Source organism: Hemiscyllium ocellatum, chromosome 9 (genome assembly GCF_020745735.1).
Source record: "Hemiscyllium ocellatum isolate sHemOce1 chromosome 9, sHemOce1.pat.X.cur, whole genome shotgun sequence".
Lineage (NCBI taxonomy): Eukaryota > Metazoa > Chordata > Chondrichthyes > Orectolobiformes > Hemiscylliidae > Hemiscyllium > Hemiscyllium ocellatum.
Window position 1 is genome coordinate 105,618,107 of NC_083409.1, and position 21,352 is coordinate 105,639,458.

At 45.3% G+C, this 21,352-nt stretch overlaps 1 protein-coding gene across 1 annotated transcript in view; it reads right to left on the reverse strand.

Moving 5' to 3' along the window:
• The window catches only part of adgrl4 (adhesion G protein-coupled receptor L4), a 163,738-nt gene extending 142,637 nt beyond the window's left edge, over positions 1-21,101 (reverse strand). Inside the window, exon 1 of the mRNA XM_060830634.1 lies at positions 21,026-21,101. Coding sequence (XP_060686617.1) covers positions 21,026-21,047 — 22 coding nt within the window. The 5' untranslated portion in view covers positions 21,048-21,101. The remainder of the gene's footprint in view (positions 1-21,025) is intronic.
• Between the last annotated feature and the right edge of the window lie 251 nt (positions 21,102-21,352).

Below are 21,352 nucleotides of genomic sequence, written 5' to 3' on the forward strand. Positions count from 1 at the left end.
TATGGGCAATTTAGCACAGCCAATTCACCCTAACTTGCACATCTTTGAACTATGAGAGGAAAGCAGAGCACCTGGAAGAATCCCACGCAGATACGGGGGGAATGTGCAAACTCCACATAGACAGCTGTCCGAGGTGGGAATCAAACCCAGGTCCCTGGCGCTGTGCCAACCACTGAGCCCACCTAACCTGCACATCCCTGATTACTCTGGGGCAATTTAGCAAGGCCAATCCACTCCATCTGCACATCTTTGGACTATGGGAGGAATGCATCCAAGGAGCAGGAGAATCGGTCCTCCTCCTTCCCCTTCCTAGACCTCTCCATTTCTATCTCGGGCGACCGACTCAACACGGACATTGACTATAAACCAACCGACTCTCACAGCTACCTAGATTACACCTCCTCCCACCCTGCCCCCTGTAAAAATGCCATCTCATATTCCCAATTCCTTCAGCTCCACAGCATCTGTTCCCAGGAGGACCAATTCCAATACCGAACAACCCAGATGGCCTACTTCTTCAAAGACCGCAATTTCCCCTCAGACCTGGTTGACTATGCTCTCCACCACATCTCCTCCACTTCCCGCTCCTCCACCCTTGAACTACGCCCCTCCAATCGCCACCAGGACAGAACCCCACTGGTCCTCACCTACCACCCCACCAAACCCCAGACACATCGTATCATCCTTCGTCATTTCCGCCACCTCCAAACAGACCCCACCACCAAGGATATATTTCCCTCCCCTCCCCTATCAGCATTCCGGAAAGATCACTCCCTCCGCGACTCCCTCGACAGGTCCACACCCCCCACCAACCCAACCTCTACTCCTGGCACCTTCCCCTGCAACCACTAGAAATGCAAACATTGCGCCCACACCTCTCCCCTCACTTCCCTCCAATGCCCCAATGGATCCTTCCATATCTGTCACAAATTCACCTGCACCTCCACACACATCATTTACTGCATCTGCTGCACCCGATGTGGCCTCCTCTATATTGGGGAGACAGGCCGCCTACTTGCGGAACGTTTCAGAGAACACCTCTGGGACACCCGCCAACCAACCCAACCGCCCTGCGGCTGAACACTTTAACTCCCCCTCCCACTCCGCCAAGGACATGCAGGTCCTTGGCCTCCTCCATCACCAGACCATGGCAACACGACGCCTGGAGGAAGAGCACCTCATCTTCCGCCTTGGAACCCTCCAACCACAAGTGATGAATGCAGATTTCTCCAGCTTCCTCATTTCCCCTCCCCCCCGCCTTATCTCAGTCCCAACCCTCGGACTCAGCACCGCCTTCTTGACCTGCAATCTTCTTCCTGACCTCTCCGCCCTATCACCCTCACCTTAACCTCCTTCCACCTATCGCATTCTCATCGTCCCTCCCCCAAGTCCCTCCTCCCTATCTTTTATCTTACCCTGCTTGGCACACCTTCCTCATTCCTAATGAAGGGCTTATGCCCGAAATGTCGATTCTCCTGCTCCTTGGATGCTGCCTGACCTGCTGCGCTTTTCCAGCTACACATTTTTCAGCTCTGATCTCCAGCATCTGCAGTCCTCACTTTCTCCTATGGGAGGAATCCCATGCATACATGGGGAGAATGTGCAAACTCCACACAGACAGTTACCTGGGGATGGAATCGAACCAGGATCCCTGGCATTAGGAGGTGGCAGTGCTGAGCACTGACTCACCGTCTCACCCTTTCATGTAACTAGACGGAATGCATCTAATCGAGGCATATAATATACTGAAGGGGATTGACAAAGTGAATATAGGGAGAGTATTTTCTCCTGTGGGCCAATCTTGAACAAGGGGTCATGGTTTTAGGATAAAGGATGGAAGACTTAAAGCAGAGATGAGGAAGATTTAGCCCTCTCAGAGGGTTGTAAATCTGTGGAATTCCTTTTCCCAGATTGCGTTCCATGCTGGGACAGTGAATGAGTTCATGGAGACAGACAGTTTGTTAATTGGTAATGGGTTGAAGATTTATAGAGAGAAAACAGGAAAGTGGAGTTGAGGCTGAGATGAGATCAGCCATGATCCTAATGGGTGGTAGAATGGGATTGAAGGGCTGAGTGGCCTACTCTTTTTAGTCCATATGTTCTTCCTGCTCTTGCTGTCTTAGCTACTCCCGGGATTTTAAAAATAAATTTGTTCATGGGATGTGGGTGTCACTGACTGGGCCAGCATTCATTGCCCATTCCTAACCTTTATGCGACTTGCATTGCTTTCTAGCACCCAGGATCTTCAGTATTCAGTTTTCAGTCACCATGTCTTGCAGAGGGAGAGGCAGCTGTTGTGGTGGGAAGCACCAAAAAGTCAAAACGAAGGATCTTCAATCTCCTTTCAAGTTTAAAGGGTCTACAACTGACCGGGCTTGACCGCTGGTACTGGAAGCAGACGCTCAGGGAGGAAGGGCCGACCAGTTTCTCACAAGTCTGACCTCCTCATACAAAACCCAAAACCATAGCCTGACCAGAGCGGGAACAACACCTGACCTCATGGAGATCTGACGTCAAGGGAGTCCAACTAGACTGACCTCAAGACCCTACCCTGCCCCGGAATGCTCAAGGCTGTTACTGGTGCCCAGGGCCCCATCAAGAGAACATACCCTTACTCCTCGGAGCAGCAGACCTCCCTCACCGATGCCCGAAGTTGAAAGAAGCCAGCCACCTCCCCAGGGAAATGTGGGAGATGCACCGGAATTCAGATGAGGCTGATACTATGGTGTTTATCGTTCCCCTCCCTAGTGTACTACCGGCAAACATCCAAACCATTCAGAGTAAAAGGGATGATCTCAAAGCTAGGCTCAGCTTCCAAAGAGACCTGAGTGTGATGTGTGCTCTGTTTCACAGAGACACGGCTCACTCCTGCTACACCGGACTGCGTCCTATACCCAGAGGGTTTCCCAGTTCACCAAATGGACCGCACAGTATCCTCAGGCAAGGCGAGACCAGTGAGGTCTGTCTCAAAAACCAACACCTCCTGGTGTCAGACATGGCGACCCTGGTGTGTTACTGCTCCGTGGACCTGGAATATCTAACAGTGAAGTGCCGTCCCTACTCCTTGCTGCATGGTTCACCTCCCACTATCCTGACAGTGTCTACATCCCACCCCATGTGGAAGTGAAAAGTGCACTTGACAAAGTGTACAAAGCTACAAACAGTCTTGAGACAGAATACCATGAATCCTCATTACCATATACAGTGACTTCAACCTCCGGTAGGGGGGGCTACAAACATACATCGATGTGGTTCCTGTCCCATCATAGGACCGAATATCCTTGACCATTGCTATACAACCAAAGATGTTGACTCCTCCATAGTTTGGAAAATCAGATTACGACGCTGTGCTCCTCCACTCAAATTCAAAATCAGAAACTGACTCGCGAGGACCCAGGACAGAAACTAATGCAGTATTAGTCTGAGGCAATGGGAGGACCCAGTACAGAAAGTAGAGCAGTGTTAGTCTGAGGCAATGGGAGGACCCAGTGCAGAAAGTAGAGCAGTGTTAGACTGAGGTGATGGAAGGACCCAGGACAGAAAGTAGTGCAGTGTTAGTCTGAGGCAATGGGAGGACCCAGTGCAGAAAGTAGTGCTGTGTTAGTCTGAGGCGATGGGAGGACTCAGTGCAGAAAGTAGTGCAGTGTTAGTCTGAGGCAATGGAAGCACCCAATGCAGAAAGTAGTGCAGTGTTAGTCTGAGGCAATGGAAGCACCCAATGCAGAAAGTAGTGCAGTGTTAGTCTGAGGTGATGGAAGCACCCAGTACAGAAAGTAGTGCAGTGTTAATCTGAGGCAATGGGAGGACCCAGTGCAGAAATTAGAGCAATGTTAGTCTGAGGTGATGGAAGCACCCAGTACAGAAAGTAGTGCAGTGTTAATCTGAGGCAATGGGAGGACACAGTGCAGAAAGTAGCGCAGTGTTAGTCTGAGGCAATGGAAGCACCCAATGCAGAAAGTAGCGCAGTGTTAGTCTGAGGCAATGGGAGGACCCAGTGCAGAAAGTAGTGCAGTGTTAGTCTGAGGCAATGGGAGGACCCAGTGCAGAAAGTAGTGCAGTGTTAGTCTGAGGCAATGGGAGGACCCAGTGCAGAAAGTAGTGCAGTGTTAGTCTGAGGCAATGGGAGGACCCAGTGCAGAAAGTAGTGCAGTGTTAGTCTGAGGCAATGGGAGGACCCAGTGCAGAAAGTAGTGCAGTGTTAGTCTGAGGCAATGGGAGGACCCAGTGCAGAAAGTAGAGCAGTGTTAGACTGAGGTGATGGAAGGACCCAGTACAGAAAGTAGTGCAGTGTTAGTCTGAGGCAATGGGAGGACCCGGTACAGAAAGTAGTGCAGTGTTAGACTGAGGCAATGGAAGGACCCAGTACAGAAAGTAGTGCAGTGTTAGTCTGAGGCAATGGGAGGACCCAGTGCAGAAATTAGAGCAATGTTAGTCTGAGGTGATGGAAGCACCCAGTACAGAAAGTAGTGCAGTGTTAATCTGAGGCAATGGGAGGACCCAGTGCAGAAAGTAGTGCAGTGTTAGTCTGAGGCAATGGGAGGACACAGTGCAGAAAGTAGCGCAGTGTTAGTCTGAGGCAACGGGAGGACCCAATACAGAAAGTAGACCATTGTTAGTCTGAGGCAATGGAAGGACCCAGTACAGAAAGTAGTGCAGTGTTAGTCTGAGGCAATGGGATGACCCAGTGCAGAAAGTAGCGCAGGGTTAGTTTGAGGCAATGGGGGGACCCAGTACAGAAAGTAGCGCAGTGTTAGTCAGAGGCAATGTGAGGACACAGTACAGAAAGTAGCACAGCGTCAGTCTGAGGTAACGGGAGGACCCAATACAGAAAGTAGTGCAATGTTAGTCTGAGGCAATTGGAGGACCCAGTGCAGAAAGTAGTGCAGTGTTAGTCTGAGGCAATGGGAGGACCCAGTACAGAAAGTAGAGCAGTGTTAGTCTGAGGCAATGGGAGGACCCAGTACAGAAAGTAGTGCAGTGTTAGTCTGAGGCAACGGAAGGACCCAAAATAGAAAGTAGTGCAGTGTTAGTCTGAGGCAATGGAAGCACCCAATGCAGAAAGTAGTGCAGTATTAGTCAGAGGCAATGGGAGGATCCAACACAGAAAGTAGCACAGTGTTAGTCTGAGGCAACGGGAGGACCCAGTACAGAAAGTAGCACAGTGTTAGTCTGAGGTAACGGGAGGACCCAGTACAGAAAGTAGTGCAATGTTAGTCTGAGGCAATGGGAGGACCCAGTACAGAAAGTAGTGCAGTGTTAGTCTGAGGCAATGGAAGGACCCAGTATAGAAAGTAGCACAGTGTTAGGTTGAGGCAACGGGAGGACCCAGTACAGAAAGTAGTGCAATGTTAGTCTGAGGCAATTGGAGGACCCAGTGCAGAAAGTAGTGCAGTGTTAGTCTGAGGCAATGGGAGGACCCAGTGCAGAAAGTAGTGCAGTGTTAGTCTGAGGCAATGGGAGGACCCAGTACAGAAAGTAGCACAGTGTTAGTCTGAGGCAATGGGAGGACCCAGTACAGAAAGTAGTGCAGTGTTAGTCTGAGGCAACGGAAGGACCCAAAATAGAAAGTAGTGCAGTGTTAGTCTGAGGCAATGGAAGCACCCAATGCAGAAAGTAGTGCAGTATTAGTCAGAGGCAATGGGAGGATCCAACACAGAAAGTAGCACAGTGTTAGTCTGAGGCAACGGGAGGACCCAGTACAGAAAGTAGCACAGTGTTAGTCTGAGGTAACGGGAGGACCCAGTACAGAAAGTAGTGCAATGTTAGTCTGAGGCAATGGGAGGACCCAGTACAGAAAGTAGTGCAGTGTTAGTCTGAGGCAATGGAAGGACCCAGTATAGAAAGTAGCACAGTGTTAGGTTGAGGCAACGGGAGGACCCAGTACAGAAAGTAGTGCAGTGTTACTCTGAGACAATGGAAGTACCCAATACAGAAAGTAGTGCAGTGTTAGTCTGAGGCAATGGAAGGACCCAGTACAGAAAGTAGTGCAGTGTTAGTCTGAGGCAATGGAAGGACCCAGTACAGAAAGTAGCACAGCGTTAGTCTGAGACAATGGGAGGACCCAGTACAGAAAGTAGTGCAGTGTTAGTCTGAGGCAATGGGAGGACCCAGTACAGAAAGTAGTGCAGTGTTAGTCTGAGGCAATGGGAGGACACAGTACAGAAAGTAGTGCAGTGTTAGTCTGAGGCAATGGAAGGACCCAGTGCAGAAAGTAGTGCAGTGTTAGTCTGAGGCAATGGGATGACTCAGTGCAGAACGTAATGGAGTATTAGTCTGAGCCAATGGAAGGACCCAGTACAGAAAGTAGTGCAGTGTTAGTATGAGGCAATGCGGGGACTCAGGACAGAAAGTAGTGCAGTGTTAGTCTGAGGCAATGGGTGGACGCATTACAGAAAGTAGTGCAGTGTTAGTCTGAGGCAATGGAAGCGCCGAGTGCAGAAAGTAGTGCAGTGTTAGTCTGAGGCAATGGGATGACTCAGTGCAGAAAGTAGCGCAGTGTTAGTTTGAGGCAATGGGAGGACCCAGGACAGAAAGTAGTGCAGTGTTAGTCTGAGGCAATGGATGGACGCATTACAGAAAGTAGTGCAGTGTTAGTCTGAGGCAATGGAAGGACCCAGTACAGAAAGTAGCGCAGTGTTAGTCTGAGGCAATGGGAGGACCCAGTACAGAAAGTAGTGCTGTGTTATTCTGAGGAAATGGAAGGGCTTGTATGGGATTTCTTGGAGTTGGTGTTTTCGTCCATATTCAACAACTCAGAGACCATCCTACATGGGTAAACAACTACCATCACAGACTTCATTAGTAAGTGTGTCGAAGTCTGTGTGCTGAAGCAATTAATCCGAATGTCCCCCAAACGGAAACCCGGGTTGAACTGGGAGATTCACTCTCTCCTGAAGTCCACGTCTGAGGCGTTCTAATTGTGCGGCCCTGACCTATAGAGGAAATCCAGGTATGACTTTCATAAGGCCTCCAGAGACCCAAGGAGGCAATACCAACCCAAGCTTGAAACCCAGACTAACCACACGGACACCCCTTGGCTATGGCAGGGCTTACACATCATAATGGACTACAATGTGAAGCCAGACAAAATCGTAGGTAACAATGCATCCCAACCCAATGCCCTCATTGCATTCTATGTTTGCTTTGAACAGAAGGTCAGTGAAATGTTATCACCCATCCTGAGAGCCTCAGCTGTACCTGTACACACGGTCACCACCACAGACATTAGATTGGTCTTTTTGACAGTGAACTTATGGAAAATGACAGGCCCTGATGGAGTCACTGACCGTACACTCAGATCCTGTGTGGACTAGCTGGTGGGAGTATTCTCTGATATCTTTAATCTCTCCTTAGTATGAACCAAAGTGCCCAACTGCTTCAAGAAGGCCATCATCATCGTGGTGCCGAAGAAACATCTCACAGCGTGCCTCAATGGCTACCACTCTGACCTCCATCATTATGCAGTGCTTCAAGCAGTTAGTCATGGCTCACATCAACTTCAACCTCCCAAATTGCCTCAATCTTTTCCAATTCACCTAGCGTCACAACAGGTCCATGGCAGATGCCACCTCCTTGTCCTTATACTCATCCCTGGAACTTCTGGATAATGAGAATACCTATGTCAGTCTCTTACTTGACTACAGTTCTGCCTCCAACACCATAGTCCCAGACCAAACTCTAAACTCCAAGATCTAGATCTGAGCATCCCCTCTGTCTTTAGATCTTCGACTTTCTGACCCATAGTCCACAATCAGTAAGAAGAGGCAACATTTCTCCTTCAGCACAATCTTCATTATTGGTGCCCTTCAAGGCTGTGTGCCAGCCCCCTACTATACTCCTTATGCCCGGACAACTGAGTGGGCAAATTCCACCCCAATTCGTTCTCAGGAGATGGGAGCCAGCAATTATTGCCCATCTCTAATTGCGCAGAGGACAGCTGAGGTCAGCGACATTGCAGTGGGTCTGGAGTCACATGTTGGCCAGACTAGGTAAAGATAGCAGATTTATTCCCTAAAGAACAACAGTGAAGAAGATGGGCTTTTCGAACAATTGGCAATAGCTTCACAATCGTCATTAAGCTCTTAATTCCAGATTATTTTTCCAAAGCACATTTTATTTCCACCATCTGCCACAGCAGGATTTCAACGCCAGTCTCCAGATCATTACCTGTTTCTTGGAATTAAGAGTCTAGATTAAGTGATGCTGAAAAAGCACTGCAGTTCAGGCAGCATCTGAGGAGCAGGAAAATCAATGTTTCGGGCAAAAGCCCTTCATCAGGAATTAAGAGACAAGTGATAATACTTCTAGACACTTGAGGGTCAGATGTACATGTATTTGGAAAGGCAAGGACTGATTAGGGATAGTCAACATGGCTTTGTGCGTGGGAAATCATGTCTCACAAACTTGATAGAGTTTTTGAAGAAGTAACAAAGAGGATTGATGAGGGCAGAGCGGTAGATGTGATCTATATGGACTTCAGTAAGGCGTTCGACAAGGTTCCCCATGGGAGACTGGTGAGTAAGGTTAGATCTCATGGAATACGAGGAGAACTAACAATGTGGATACAGAACTGGCTCAAAGATAGAAGACAGAGGGTGGTGGTGGAGGACTGTTTTTCAGACTGGAGGCCTGTGACCAGTGGAGTGCCACAATGATTGGTGCTGGGTCCACTACTTTTTATCATTTACATAAATGATTTGGATGCGAGCATAAGAGGTACAGTTAGTAAGTTTGCTGATGACACCAAAATTAGAGGTGTAGTGGACAGTGAAGAAGGCTACCTCAGATTTCAACAGGATCTGGACCACATGGGCCAATGGGGTGAGAAGTGGTAGATGGAGTTTAATTTAGACAAATATGCGGTCCTGCATTTTGGGAAAGCAAATCTTAGCAGGACTTATACACTTAATGGTAAGGTCCTAGGGAGTGTTGCTGAACAAAGAGACTTTGGAATGCAGGTTCATTGCTCCTTGAAAGTGGAGTTGCAGGTAGATAGGATAGTGAAGAAGGTGTTTGGTATGCTTTCTTTTATTCGTCAGAGTATTGAGTACAGGAGTTGGGATGTCATGCTGTGGCTGTACAAGACATTGGTTTGACCACTGTTGGAATATTGTGTGCAATTCTGGTCACCTTCCTATTGGAAAGATGTGAAACTTGAAAGAGTTCAAAAAAGATTCACAAGGATATTGCCAGGGTTGGAGGATTTGAGCTACAGGGAGAGGCTGAACAGGCTGGGGCTGTTTTCCCTGGAGTGTCGGAGGCTGAGGGGTGACCTTATAGAGGTTTACAAAATCATGAGGGGCATGGATAGGGTAAATAGACAAAGTCTTTTCCTTGGGGTCAGGGAGTCCAGAACTAGAAGGCATAGGTTTAGGGTGAGAGGGGAAAGATATAAAAGAGACTTAAGGGACAACTTTTTCACTCGGATGGTGGTGCATGTATGGAATGAGCTGCCAGGGGAAGTGGTGGAGGCTGGTACAATTGCAACATTCAAAAGGCATTTAGATGGGTATATGAATAGGAAAGGTTTGAGGGATATGGGCTGGGTGCTGGCAAGTGGGACTAGATTGGGTTGGGGTAACTGGTCGGCATGGATGGGTTGGACCGAAGGATCTGATTCTGTGCTGTACATCTCTATGACTCGATGACTCTATGCAATCACCCTTCAGTGGTTTGGATATATTGCTGATACCAGATTTCCATGTTTGTCTACATAACAGCATGCATTGCAGTCCAAAGGAAATTCATATAGAATCACAGAGTCATGCAGCATGACTCCATGATTTAGAAAGAGAACCTTCAATCCAACTCATCCACACTGACCAAACATCCTAATGTGACCTAGCCCCATTGGCCAGCATTTGGCCCATATCTCTCCAAATCCTTCCTATTCATATACCCATCCAGATGCCTTTGAAATGATGGAATTGTACCAGCCTCCACCACTTCCTCTGCAGGTTTCTTCGATATGTAACTAGTGTCTGTGTGAAAAAGTTATCCCTGAGGGCCTTTTTAAATTTTTCCCCTCTCACCTTAAACCCATGCCCTCTCGTTTCGGACTCCTCTTGTGAAGCATATATCATCAATTAGTGAAACACAATGAAGTGTTGCCCGGATGTGGGATGAGATCTTATTTCTTCACTGGGGAAGCTACCCTCAATTTATTCAAGATTAGAACTCACAGAATTTGAAAGAAGTCGAAGATTTGTAAAATGAGTGGGGTATAAAATGTTCAGATAGTCTCTTCCTTTCAGTCATCCCAGTGGGTAGGTTAGGATGTACATTAGGTTTCTGCGCAGAAGATGAAACATTTGGGGAATAGATTGATCTGTCTTCTTTAAGAAGAAGAAACAGAAAGAGTTTCTCTGTATTTGCTCTGTCCAGACTCCTTATGGTTTTGGTGACCTCTGTCAGATCTTCCCACAGCTTCTCCACTCCCAGGAGGGACTCTCAATCCAGTAGAGTCAAACTGGTCTCAAAATGTTAACTCTGTTTTTCTCTCTCTTTCTCTGTAGATGCTGCCTGATCTGCTAAGTTTCTCCAGCATTCTCTGTCTTTGTTCCGTCTGCCTTCTGTTGTTTGGCTTTTCCGGGTTGCACGATCCTGGGTTTAAGTTTTGCTCCAGCAAACCAACTCTGAGGTGAAATTGTAACGGAACACTTGGTGGGACATTGCGTAGTGTGAGGGACTGTCTCTGGTGTGAAGCTAAACTAAATCTCCAGCTGCTCTTTCGGGTGGATGTTAAAGGTGATGTGGCATTATCTTGAAGAGAAGTGGGGAGTTCGTTCCTAATCCTGACCTTAACCTTCAAATGTTATATAAAAAAAAACAGTTAATCTGATCACCATCACACTGCTAGCTTGCTATTTGCTGATGAACAACACTTTAAAAATAATTAATTGGTTGTAAAATGCTTTGAGATTCCCAGTGGGCTTGGATAGCACTTTAGAAATACAAGTGACTTTTTTTTCTAAAGCAGAAACAGAAATTATTGGTGAAACTCACCAGCATCCATAGTTTTTCATTTTATTCTGTTTGTTTCTAGCCCAGGAACACTGAAGCCAGTTGTAGTATCCCAAGGACTCTTTCAACTTTAACTGAATGATCAAACTTGGGACTATGATTTTGTTTATTCACAGGATGAAGTCAGTATTTATTGCCCATCCCTCATTGCCCCAGAGGGCAGTTAAGAGTCAACCACATTGCTGTGGGTCTGGAGTCACGTGTAGGCCAGACCAGGTAAGGAGGGCAGCTTCCTTCCCTAAAGGAAATCAGTGAACCAGATGGTTTTTTATGATAATTGGCAACGGATTCACAGACATCATTAAAGTCTCAATTCCAGATTTTTATTGAGTTTGAATTCCACCATCTGATGTGGCAGGATTCAAAGCCAAGTCCCCAGAGCATTATCTGGGTCCTTGGATAAATAGTATAGCAATTACACCACCAGTCTGTCACCTCCCTGTTATTCAGGTCCAAAACCCTTTTCCAGTTGAGCTCTCCAGAACGAGACCAGGCTTCGCTGCTTAATCTTGTTTCCATTCAATATTTTTTTCCCTCATAGATTATCGGGCAGTTCTTCCTAGCTGTGAGTTGGAGTGAGTCCAGGAGCTCTTACTAAGCTCAGAGGTATTGATATGGATTCAGGAGAGTCCAGTAAAGCCACTGAGAGAAATTAAAATCCAGCAATGAGGAAGACAGATGTACTTTGTAATCATGGAGAACACCCAGTGTACAGGAACTGAAATGTTTTATCAAAACAAGAAAGATGCCCAAACAAGCCTTCCCAATAGACCAATCCCGTTGCTCCTGGCATCCCTTCATCCCCTTGTTCCAGAAATGTTTTCAATTGTTTGTTGAAAATAGTCATATTGCCCTTCCCTGTTAACCAATTCTAAAACCCTAACAGTCTTACACAGGAAATATTCTGCCTGTTTTCAACTTTTATGAGATTCCTCATTTTAGCTCATCTCCATTGAGCTTTAAACACTCTGCGATACTAAACACATTTTTTTTTTCTGGATCATTTTCATGAATTTTATTTCCTCAGCTTAAAAATGTCAATTTGATTGCTAACTCTCCTTTTCATTTCAAATAATCTCCCTTGTTATTATGTGCATGAAATGGAATATGAAAGATAGAAGGAAGCTGCATTGTTTTGGTGCCATATATTCCTTTTGGCACATTCCAAAGCACTTACAGCCTATTCACATAAAAACATAGGAAAAGGAGAAGGCCATTTGGCCTTTTGATTCTTCTGAGCCCTTCAATATGATCTTGGCTGATCCTCGATCTCAATGCCATAGTCCCACATTCCCTTCAAACCCCTTGATATTTCTCAAGTCTGAAGTAAAATCCATCTCCTTCTTGAATATACTCAAATCCTTTGGGTGCAGTGAAGTCCATCGACTGGTCATCATCAGAGTGAAGAAACGTTTCCTCATCTCAGCCCTGGATGGCCTACGCAGTAATCTAAGGCCATGACCATTTCCATCTCGAAGGACAACGGCAGCAGATATATGGCAACACCACCACCTGCAAGTTCCCCTTCCAAGCCACTCATCATCCAGCCTTGGAAATATATCAGGAGGACGTGAGGACTGCAGATGATGGAGATCAGAGTCAAAAAGTGCGGTGCTGGAAAAGCACAGCCGGTCAGGCAGCTTCCAAGGAGCAGGGCAGTTGACATTTCGAGCATAAGCTTATGAAGAGTTTATACTTGAAACGTCAACTCTTTGGAAATATATCGCTTCACTGTTGCTGGGTCAAAATCCTGAAAATCCTCCCTAATAGCATTATGGGTCAACCCACAGCAGGTAGACTGCAGTGGTCAAGAAGGCAGCTCATCCCCACCTTCTCAGGGAGTAATTAGGGATGGGCAATAAATGCTGAGCTAGCCAGTGGCACCCACATCTCACATAAGTAAATAATTGCAAAAAACACTGTGATTCCTCATTCTAGACTGTTCACCTAGGGGAAACATCCTCTCTGTATCTGGTTTGACCAGAACTGCTTCGAATTTTATGTTTCCAATAGATCCCCTCTCACCCTTCTGAACGTTAGTCAACTAATATCTCCTCATAGGACAGCCCTGCCAAGCCTGGTATTGCCTAATGAATCTTTGCAGCATTCCTTCTCTGGCATCAATGCACTTTCTTCAGTAGGGAGACCAAAGCGGCATAAAATACTCCAGGTGTAGTCTCACAAAGGTGCTGTTTAACCGCAGTAAGACACCACTGCTTCTGAACTCAAGTCTGCCTGCAGTGAAAGGTCACCAACCACTTCCTTCCTAATCGCTTGCCATGCTTGCCTGCCTCCTTTCATCGATTGATGTACAAGGACACCCATATCCCCTTGTACATCCACGCTTCCCAAATGTTCGCAGTTAAGTAATACATTGTCTTTCTATTTTTCAGACCAAAGTGTATAACCTCATATTTATCCATGTTATATTTATCTGTCATATGTTCATCCACACATTCTACTTGTCGAAACCAGATTAAAGCTTTTAGATTAGATTAGATTACTTACAGTGTGGAAACAGGCCCTTCGGCCCAACAAGTCCACACCGACCCGCCGAAGCGCAACCCACCCATACCCCTACATTTACCCCTTACCTAACACTACAGGCAATTTAGCATGGCCAATTCACCTGACCTGTACATCTTTGGACTGTGGGAGGAAACCGGAGCACCCGGAGGAAACCCACGCAGACACGGGGAGAATATGCAAACTCCACACAGTCAGTCGCCTGAGGCGGGAATTGAACCCGGGTCTCAGGCGCTGTGAGGCAGCAGTGCTAACCACTGTGCCACCGTGCCACTTCTTTTTGTCCTCCTCACAGCTGACTGTCCCACCCAGTTCTGTGCTATCCACAAATTTTGAAATATTGCATTTTCTTCCCTCATCCAGGTCATGTTTATATAACATGAAAATTTGGGGCCCAAGCACTGATATCTACGATATGCCACTTGTTATTGCTTGCCACTTGGAAAAAGACCCATTTATTCCCACTCTCCTTTTCCGATCTGTCAACTAATTCTCAATCCATGCCAGTATACTGCCAACACCAACCCTCCCCTCCGCCGCCCCCCACCCGTCCCATGTGCTTTAACTTTGGCACTTATCTTTTACCTGGAACCTTACAAAGAGCCTTCTTAAAACCCAAATACATCACATTCACCAGTTCTCCCTTATCTATTCCATGAGATATCCTTAGATAACCACAGAAGATTAGTTAATTCCCTTTCATTAATCCATGCTGACTGTTTAATCCCATGAATCCTTTCCAAGTGTTTTGCTATAATGTATTTTCTAGCAGACTGGCATTTTCCCCAGTACTGATAATGAGACATCTGGTTTACAATACTCTGTTATTTTTCTCAACCCTTTTTCAAATAGTTGAATTACACGTGCCACCCTCCCACCTATGGGAATTAGTCCAGAGTGTGTAGAGTTTCAGAAGATGACCACCAATGCATTCAAACTTTCCAGGGCCACTTCCTTTAGTACTTTAGGATGTGAATGATCAGGTCCTGGGGAGTTGTCAGTCTTTAGCCGATTAATTTCTCCAGCATCATTTTTTTATTAACTAATCATGATTTCCTTCAAATCCTTCCTCTCACTGGACATTGGATTCCCCAACAATTCTGGGAAATTATTTGCATCCTTTTCTGAAAGGAGGAATGCCTTCAATTCTGCCACTTCTTTGTTCACCATGACAATTTCTCCTAGTTCTGACTGTAAGGGACTTAGATTAGATTAGATTCCCTAATTCCCTACAGTGTGGAAACAGGTCCTTCGGCCCAACCAGTCCACACCGACCCTCCGAAGAGTAACCCACCCAGACCCATTTCCCTCTGACTAATGCACCTATCACTATGGACAACTTAACATGGCCAATTCACCTGACATGCACATCTTTGGACTGTGGGAGGAAACCGGAGCACCCGGAGGAAACCCACACAGACACAGGGAGAATGTGCAAACTCCACACAGTCAGTCACCCGAGGCTAGAATCAAACCCATGTTCCTGGTGCTGTGAGACTGCAGTGCTAACCACTGAGCCACCGTGCTGCCCCTAAACTTACATTTGTCCTCGCTGATTATTACCTCTTCACTGTAAGGTTACATTGAAGCAATATTAGAATTGGAATGTAGTCAATTTTCACACAGTAAGTTCCCACAAACTGCAATAAGGTTGTGAACCAGATATCTTGAGTTTTTGATTAAAAAATACATATCGGTCAGGACAGAGGGAGAACATTCCTCTTACAGAGTCATAGAAATGTACAGCAAGGAAACAGACCTATCAGTCCAACCTGTGCATGTCAGATATTCCAAATTAATCTAACCCCATTTGTCAGAATTTGGCCCATATCACTCTAAACCCATATAATCATCCAGATGCCTTTTAAATGTTGCAATTGTATCAGCTTCTACCAACCCCTCTGGCAGTTCATTCCATACACACACTAGCCTCTGTGTGAAAAAATTGCCTTTTAGGTCCCTTTTAAATTGTTCCCCTCTCACCTTAAACCTACATCCTCTAGTTTTGGACTTCCATATCCTGGGGCAAAGACTTTGACCAGTCACCCTATCCATGCCCCTCATGATTTTATAAACCTCTATAAGGTCATCCATCAGCCTCCGAAACTCTAGGGAAAACAGCCCAGCTTATTCAGCCTCTCCCTGCAATTCAAATACCATCATAGAATCATTATCCACCTGAGGGGACAAACAGAATTATTGTAATACAACCTGGAATATAGGACTTGAACCCAGAACTTTTAAAACACAGAAGTAAGAGCACATTGAGGAACCAAAGTGCTTTCTTCTTTGAAGAATCATTAACATAAATAAATGGCCTCATCCTAATTTTCAAACACCAGGGAGAGAAAGAGACTGTTCCTTATTATTTTCAAAGTCAGAAGTCATATGACACCAGGTTATAGCCCAACAGGTTTATTTGAGTCACAAGCTTTCAGACTTGATGAAGGAGCAGCGCTCCAAAAGCTTGTGATTTCAAATAAACCTGTTGGACCATAACCTGGTGTCGTGTGATTTTTGACCTTGTCCACCCCAGTCCAACACCGGCATCTCCACATCATGGTTATTTTCAGGTAGACCAATATATCTGTGACGTCTTTAAGATGGTGGGGCATGGTAACCGTTAAAAATTAACTGAACAACAAAAGATGTGATAAAACTGTTGTCAGGAGGGACTTTCCATGGATCTTTCCTTATGTCTGGCCAATTTGCTCTGTGAATGAGGTTGTGACAGACAGACTTTTAATGGGTGAGGGAATTAAGGATGGGGGGGGTGCGGTAAGATTGGAAAGTCCATTTGAAGATCATCTATCAGCCATGGTCTCATTGACTCAGAGAATCTAAGGACCACGATGAACCATATTGTGCAGGAGAGGCCTTTTGGCCCATCGAATCTGTACCACCAAAGCTACACTAAGTCTACAATAGCTCCACTTTCCAGCTTTATACCCCTAGCCTTAAATATTATGACATTTCAAGTACTTATCCAAGTACTTCTTCATGGTTGTGAAGTTACATGCCTAACTACCCTTCTAGGCAGTGCATTCCAGACCCCTACCACCTTCAGAGTAGAAAATATTGCCCTTCAATCCCCATGAAACGTCCTTCCTTTAACAGATTTCATTTAATTCTGAGATAGATGGGTTATAGAGAAAGGGGATCAAGGGTTATGGGCAAAAAGTGGGAGAATGGGGTTGAGAAAGTTATCAGCCATGATTAAATGGCAGAGCAGACTGGATGATAGAAAGAATCCCATAGAAAGGTAATTTCTCCTTGATTACCCACCATTTGTGGATGACACAATGATGTGGGATTGCTAGGAATCTTCTGTTGAAACCTGACTTTCTGAACACATTGTGGGACTGGCAATTGGCAGAATGGCTATTGATGTGTCAACAACTCTCTCTGCATCTCTAAATTGTGTGAGAAATGTTTGTGCACATGAAAATAGGCGAATCAGGAGAACCTATCACACAATATGTGGCTGAGATCGGTTTCCCTCTGATAGGCCCAAATATCCCAAGGAGAAAGTGAGGACTGCAGGTGCTGGAGATCGGAGTCGAGAGTGTGGTGCTGGAAAAGCACAGCAGCTCAGAAAGCATCCGAGGAGCAGGAAAATTGACATTTTGGGCATAAGCCTTTCATCCTCATTCGATTGCTTACTGTGTGGAAACAGGCCCTTCAGCCCAACAAGTCCACACCGCTCCTCTGAAGAGCAACCCACCCAGATCTATTCCCCTACATTTACCCCTTCCCTAACACTATGGGCAATTTAGCATGGCCAATTCACCTAACCTGCACGTTTTTGGACTGTGGGAGGAAACTGGAGCACTTGGAGGAAACCCACGCAGACACGGGGAGAATGTGCAAACTCCACACAGACAGTTGCCTGAGGCGGGAATTGAACCCAGGTCTCTGGCGCTGTGAGGCAGCAGTGCTAATCACTGCCACCATGCTGCCCATGATGAAGGGCTTATGCCCGAAACATCGATTCTCCTGCTCCTCAGATGCTGCCTGACCTGCTGTGCTTTTCCAGCACCACACTCTCGACTCAAACATCCCAAGGTCCACATCACTTGGATCAGTAAGTTGCTGCAATGTTAGTTACATAAGGCTTGTGATCCACAAACTTACATTAACATTTCCACGAGAACGGGTTCAAATCCCACCATTGTAGCTGGTGGAATTTAAATTCACAAAAACCTAGAACTGAAAGGTAGCCACAGGAATGGTGACCATAAAATTGTCAGTAAATTCCACATAGTTCCTGATCCATCCACATTGATGCTATGGTGAAGAAACAAAGTCAGAAGTCACACTATGCCAGGTTATAGTCCAACAGATTTATTTAGAATCACATGCTTTAAAATCACCTGACAAAGGGGCTGCGGTTCAAAAGCTTGTGATTTTAAATAAATCTGTTGGACTATAACCTGGTATTGTGTGACTTCTAACTTTGTCCACCCCAGCCCAACACCGGCACCTCCATATCAGGGTCAAAAGTGCTCAACAACACCTCTACTTCCTCAGGAGCCTAAGGAAACTTGGCATGTCCATAGAAACCCTTACCAACATTTGTAGATGCACAACAGAAAGCATTCTATCCAGGTACATCACTGCTTGGAACGGCAACCGCTCTGCCCAGAGCCGAAGAAACTTCAGAGAGTTGTGAACACAGCCCAGTCCATCACGCAAGCCAACCTTTCATCCATTGACTCCATCTACACTTCTCACTGCCTTGGGAAGGCAGCCAACATCATCAAAGACTCTTCCCACCCTGATTATAATTACTTCTAACCTCTTCCAACAGGTAGAAGATACGAAAGATTAAACACGTGTGCCAACACGTTCTAGAATAGCTTCTTGCCCGCTGTTACCAGACTTCTGAATGAACCTCTCCAATTTTATATTTAAATGCTGATCTCTCTCTCCCTCTGTGCACCTTCTCCGCAGCCATAACATTGTATTCCTTGCTCTGTTCTGTTACCCTAATACACTTTGTATGGTTGATCTGCCTGTACTGCACACAAAATAAAACTTTTCACTGCACCAAACGACTAGTGACATAATAAATCAAATCAAAAAATAAGAAATCAAATCAAAAAGAAATGTCCTTGGGAGAAGGAAATCTGACATCTTTAAGTGGTTGTGACTACAGGTGACTCCAGATTCATGGTAATTTGGTTGACTTTTAACTATTCACTGAGCACGTGACTCAGTTCAAGGGCAATTAGAGTCAAGCAACAAATTCAGGCCTTGATTCCATGTGGGAATAGAATAACATAGTTCCCAAATACAGCTTTAGAACGAGTGCAGAGGAGGTTTACCAGGATGTTGCCTGGAATGGTAGGAAAATCTTATGAGGAAAGGCTGAGGCACTTGGGGCTGTTCTCATTGGAGAAGAGAAGGTTTAGGGGAGATCTGATAGAAGTGTATAAGATGATTAGGGGTTTAGATAGGGTAGATACTAAGAACCTTTTACCGCTAATGGAGTCAGGTGTTACTAGGGGACATAGCTTTAAATTAAGGGGAGGTAGGTATAGGACAGATGTTAGGGGTAGATTCTTCACACAGCGGGTTGTGAGTTCATGGAATGCCCTGCCCGTATCAGTGGTGAACTCTCCTTCTTTATGGTCATTTAAGCGGGCATTGGATAGGCATTTGGAAGTTATTGGGCTAGTATAGGTTAGGTAGGATTCGGTCGGTGCAACATCGAGGGCCGAAGGGCCTGTACTGCGCTGTATCCTTCTATGTTCTATGTTCTATGTATGTACAGAAAGAGTTTGCAACAGTGCCGCAAGTTATTTTATCCCAGAGTTCCACATCAAATGAATTTTATAGGTTTTTTAAGCATATTCACAGTTACAATATTACAACAAAATGTCTCACAACAGCATTAAGATGGCATGCAAGTAATGTGTCTTTAGTTGAGGGATAAATATTTGAGGGATAGACACCTGGACCCCTGACAGTGCAGCCCTCCTGCAGATCAACACTGATTGTCCTAATGCAGTAAGTAAAGCATTGACCCACGTAATGACTGAACACATTTTGTATCACACCCAAAATACTCAAGCCGCTTCATGTAATGAATTGCTCTTGAAGCATGTTGACTGTCTGTGACTGCCAGATTGCACGCAAAGCAATGTCACTCCAGCTATGATAGATCTGTGGTTTTATTGCCATATCATTGGATGTTTAACTGTAGCAATCTACATTGTTGTTCTCATGAAAGTTCGAGTCACCAGGGAGGGAAGGTTTGCTTTAATCACTATGTACTGTTGACATGATGGGAGGATTTCAGGCAATCCTGTTTTCCAGCAAAACAGTCAAATCATGCCTTTAGAATTGCTTTGTGACTTTGCTGAGAAATGTCGAATTCTACAGTACAGAAGGGAGGCCACTTGGCCCATTGTACTGTCTCTTTGAAAGATCTAACCAATCAGTCTCTGCCCATTCCCTACAGCGCTGTAACTGCTTTTCCTATCTCATTCATATATCCAATTACATTTTTAAAATGATGATTGAATCTGCTGCCACTGTTTTTTCAGTCTGTGCTTTTCTGATCATAAAAATTGTCCTCAAGTCCCCTATGGTTCTTTACCAATTATCTTAAATCTGTGTTCTCTGTTTGCTGGCATGTCTGCCAGTGGAAGACAATTTCTCATTATTTACTTTACCAACACTCCTCGTCATTTTAAATCTATTAAACCTCTATTAAATCTACCTTTGACCTTCTCTGTTCTGAAGAGAGCAATCTGAGCAATTTACAACAGCGAATGTAGAAAAGCCTTCTGCTGTTTACAATGCCACAAACACTTAGCAACCAGTGGAAATCTCTCTTCCCCGTGCTATCTTCTGAGTTTAGCACATCAGTAGAATATTAAATCAGCTTCTCATAGACACGTGGTATTAACTGACATCTCAAACTTACAGCAAAATCTCCTGCTCAAAGAAATTATCGTCCTTCAACACAGTTTCTTTGGGTTTTCTTTCCCCACCACAGTTGGTTGCAATGAAAGGACAGAAATCTAACTCTTAAGAAACCTTGGCAGAGTTTTATGAAACACTGGCAGTGACAAAAAGATGAACTTTTAACACCTTTAACTTAGGTGGCTCCCAGGAGTCTTGACTAACTAAAACTGACGTCAGCAGGTATCAGGAACAAGAAGCTTGGTCAAAGAGATAAATTTTGAGGAATGTCTTCAAGGAGACGATAGAAGGAGAGAGAAGTTTAGGGAGGGAATTACAGAGCTTAGAACTGGGGGAGGTGAAAGCCTGACTGATAATAATGGTGGTGCAATTAGAACATTGAAACTTTATTCAGCATGAGTTCCTGCATCAAACAAAGGGGTAGGACTCTCCTCTTGCCTGTCCCTTCTCTCACAGATAAACTGCCTAAAACCAACAATGAACATATAAAGACAGCTGCCAGACCTTATCGCAGAGAAATAGCTCCTCTTTTCCGTGAACCTACCACACAGTAAGATGAATTTCATGGAGCCTCTTGTCCGCTCTCTGCCTCGGTGACCAACGTAGGGATGTGCAGTCACAGTTCTCTCACTCTAAGGCAGGGAATTTCCTGGCAAAGTTCTTTCCTGTTTCTGAGCAAAGGATCTGAGATCACGTCCTGGCCAGATTTTGCATTTCCCAACATCCAGAATGGACTAAAGTACTTCTTTCTCACTCTCCACAACAGGAAAATGAAACAAGCAAAAAAGAACTGAAAAGAAGCAACGATACGTTTTTGTGAAAAAGTCCACAAAATGTTGTAAATTGAGAGAAAAAAAAACTATAAAAGGTT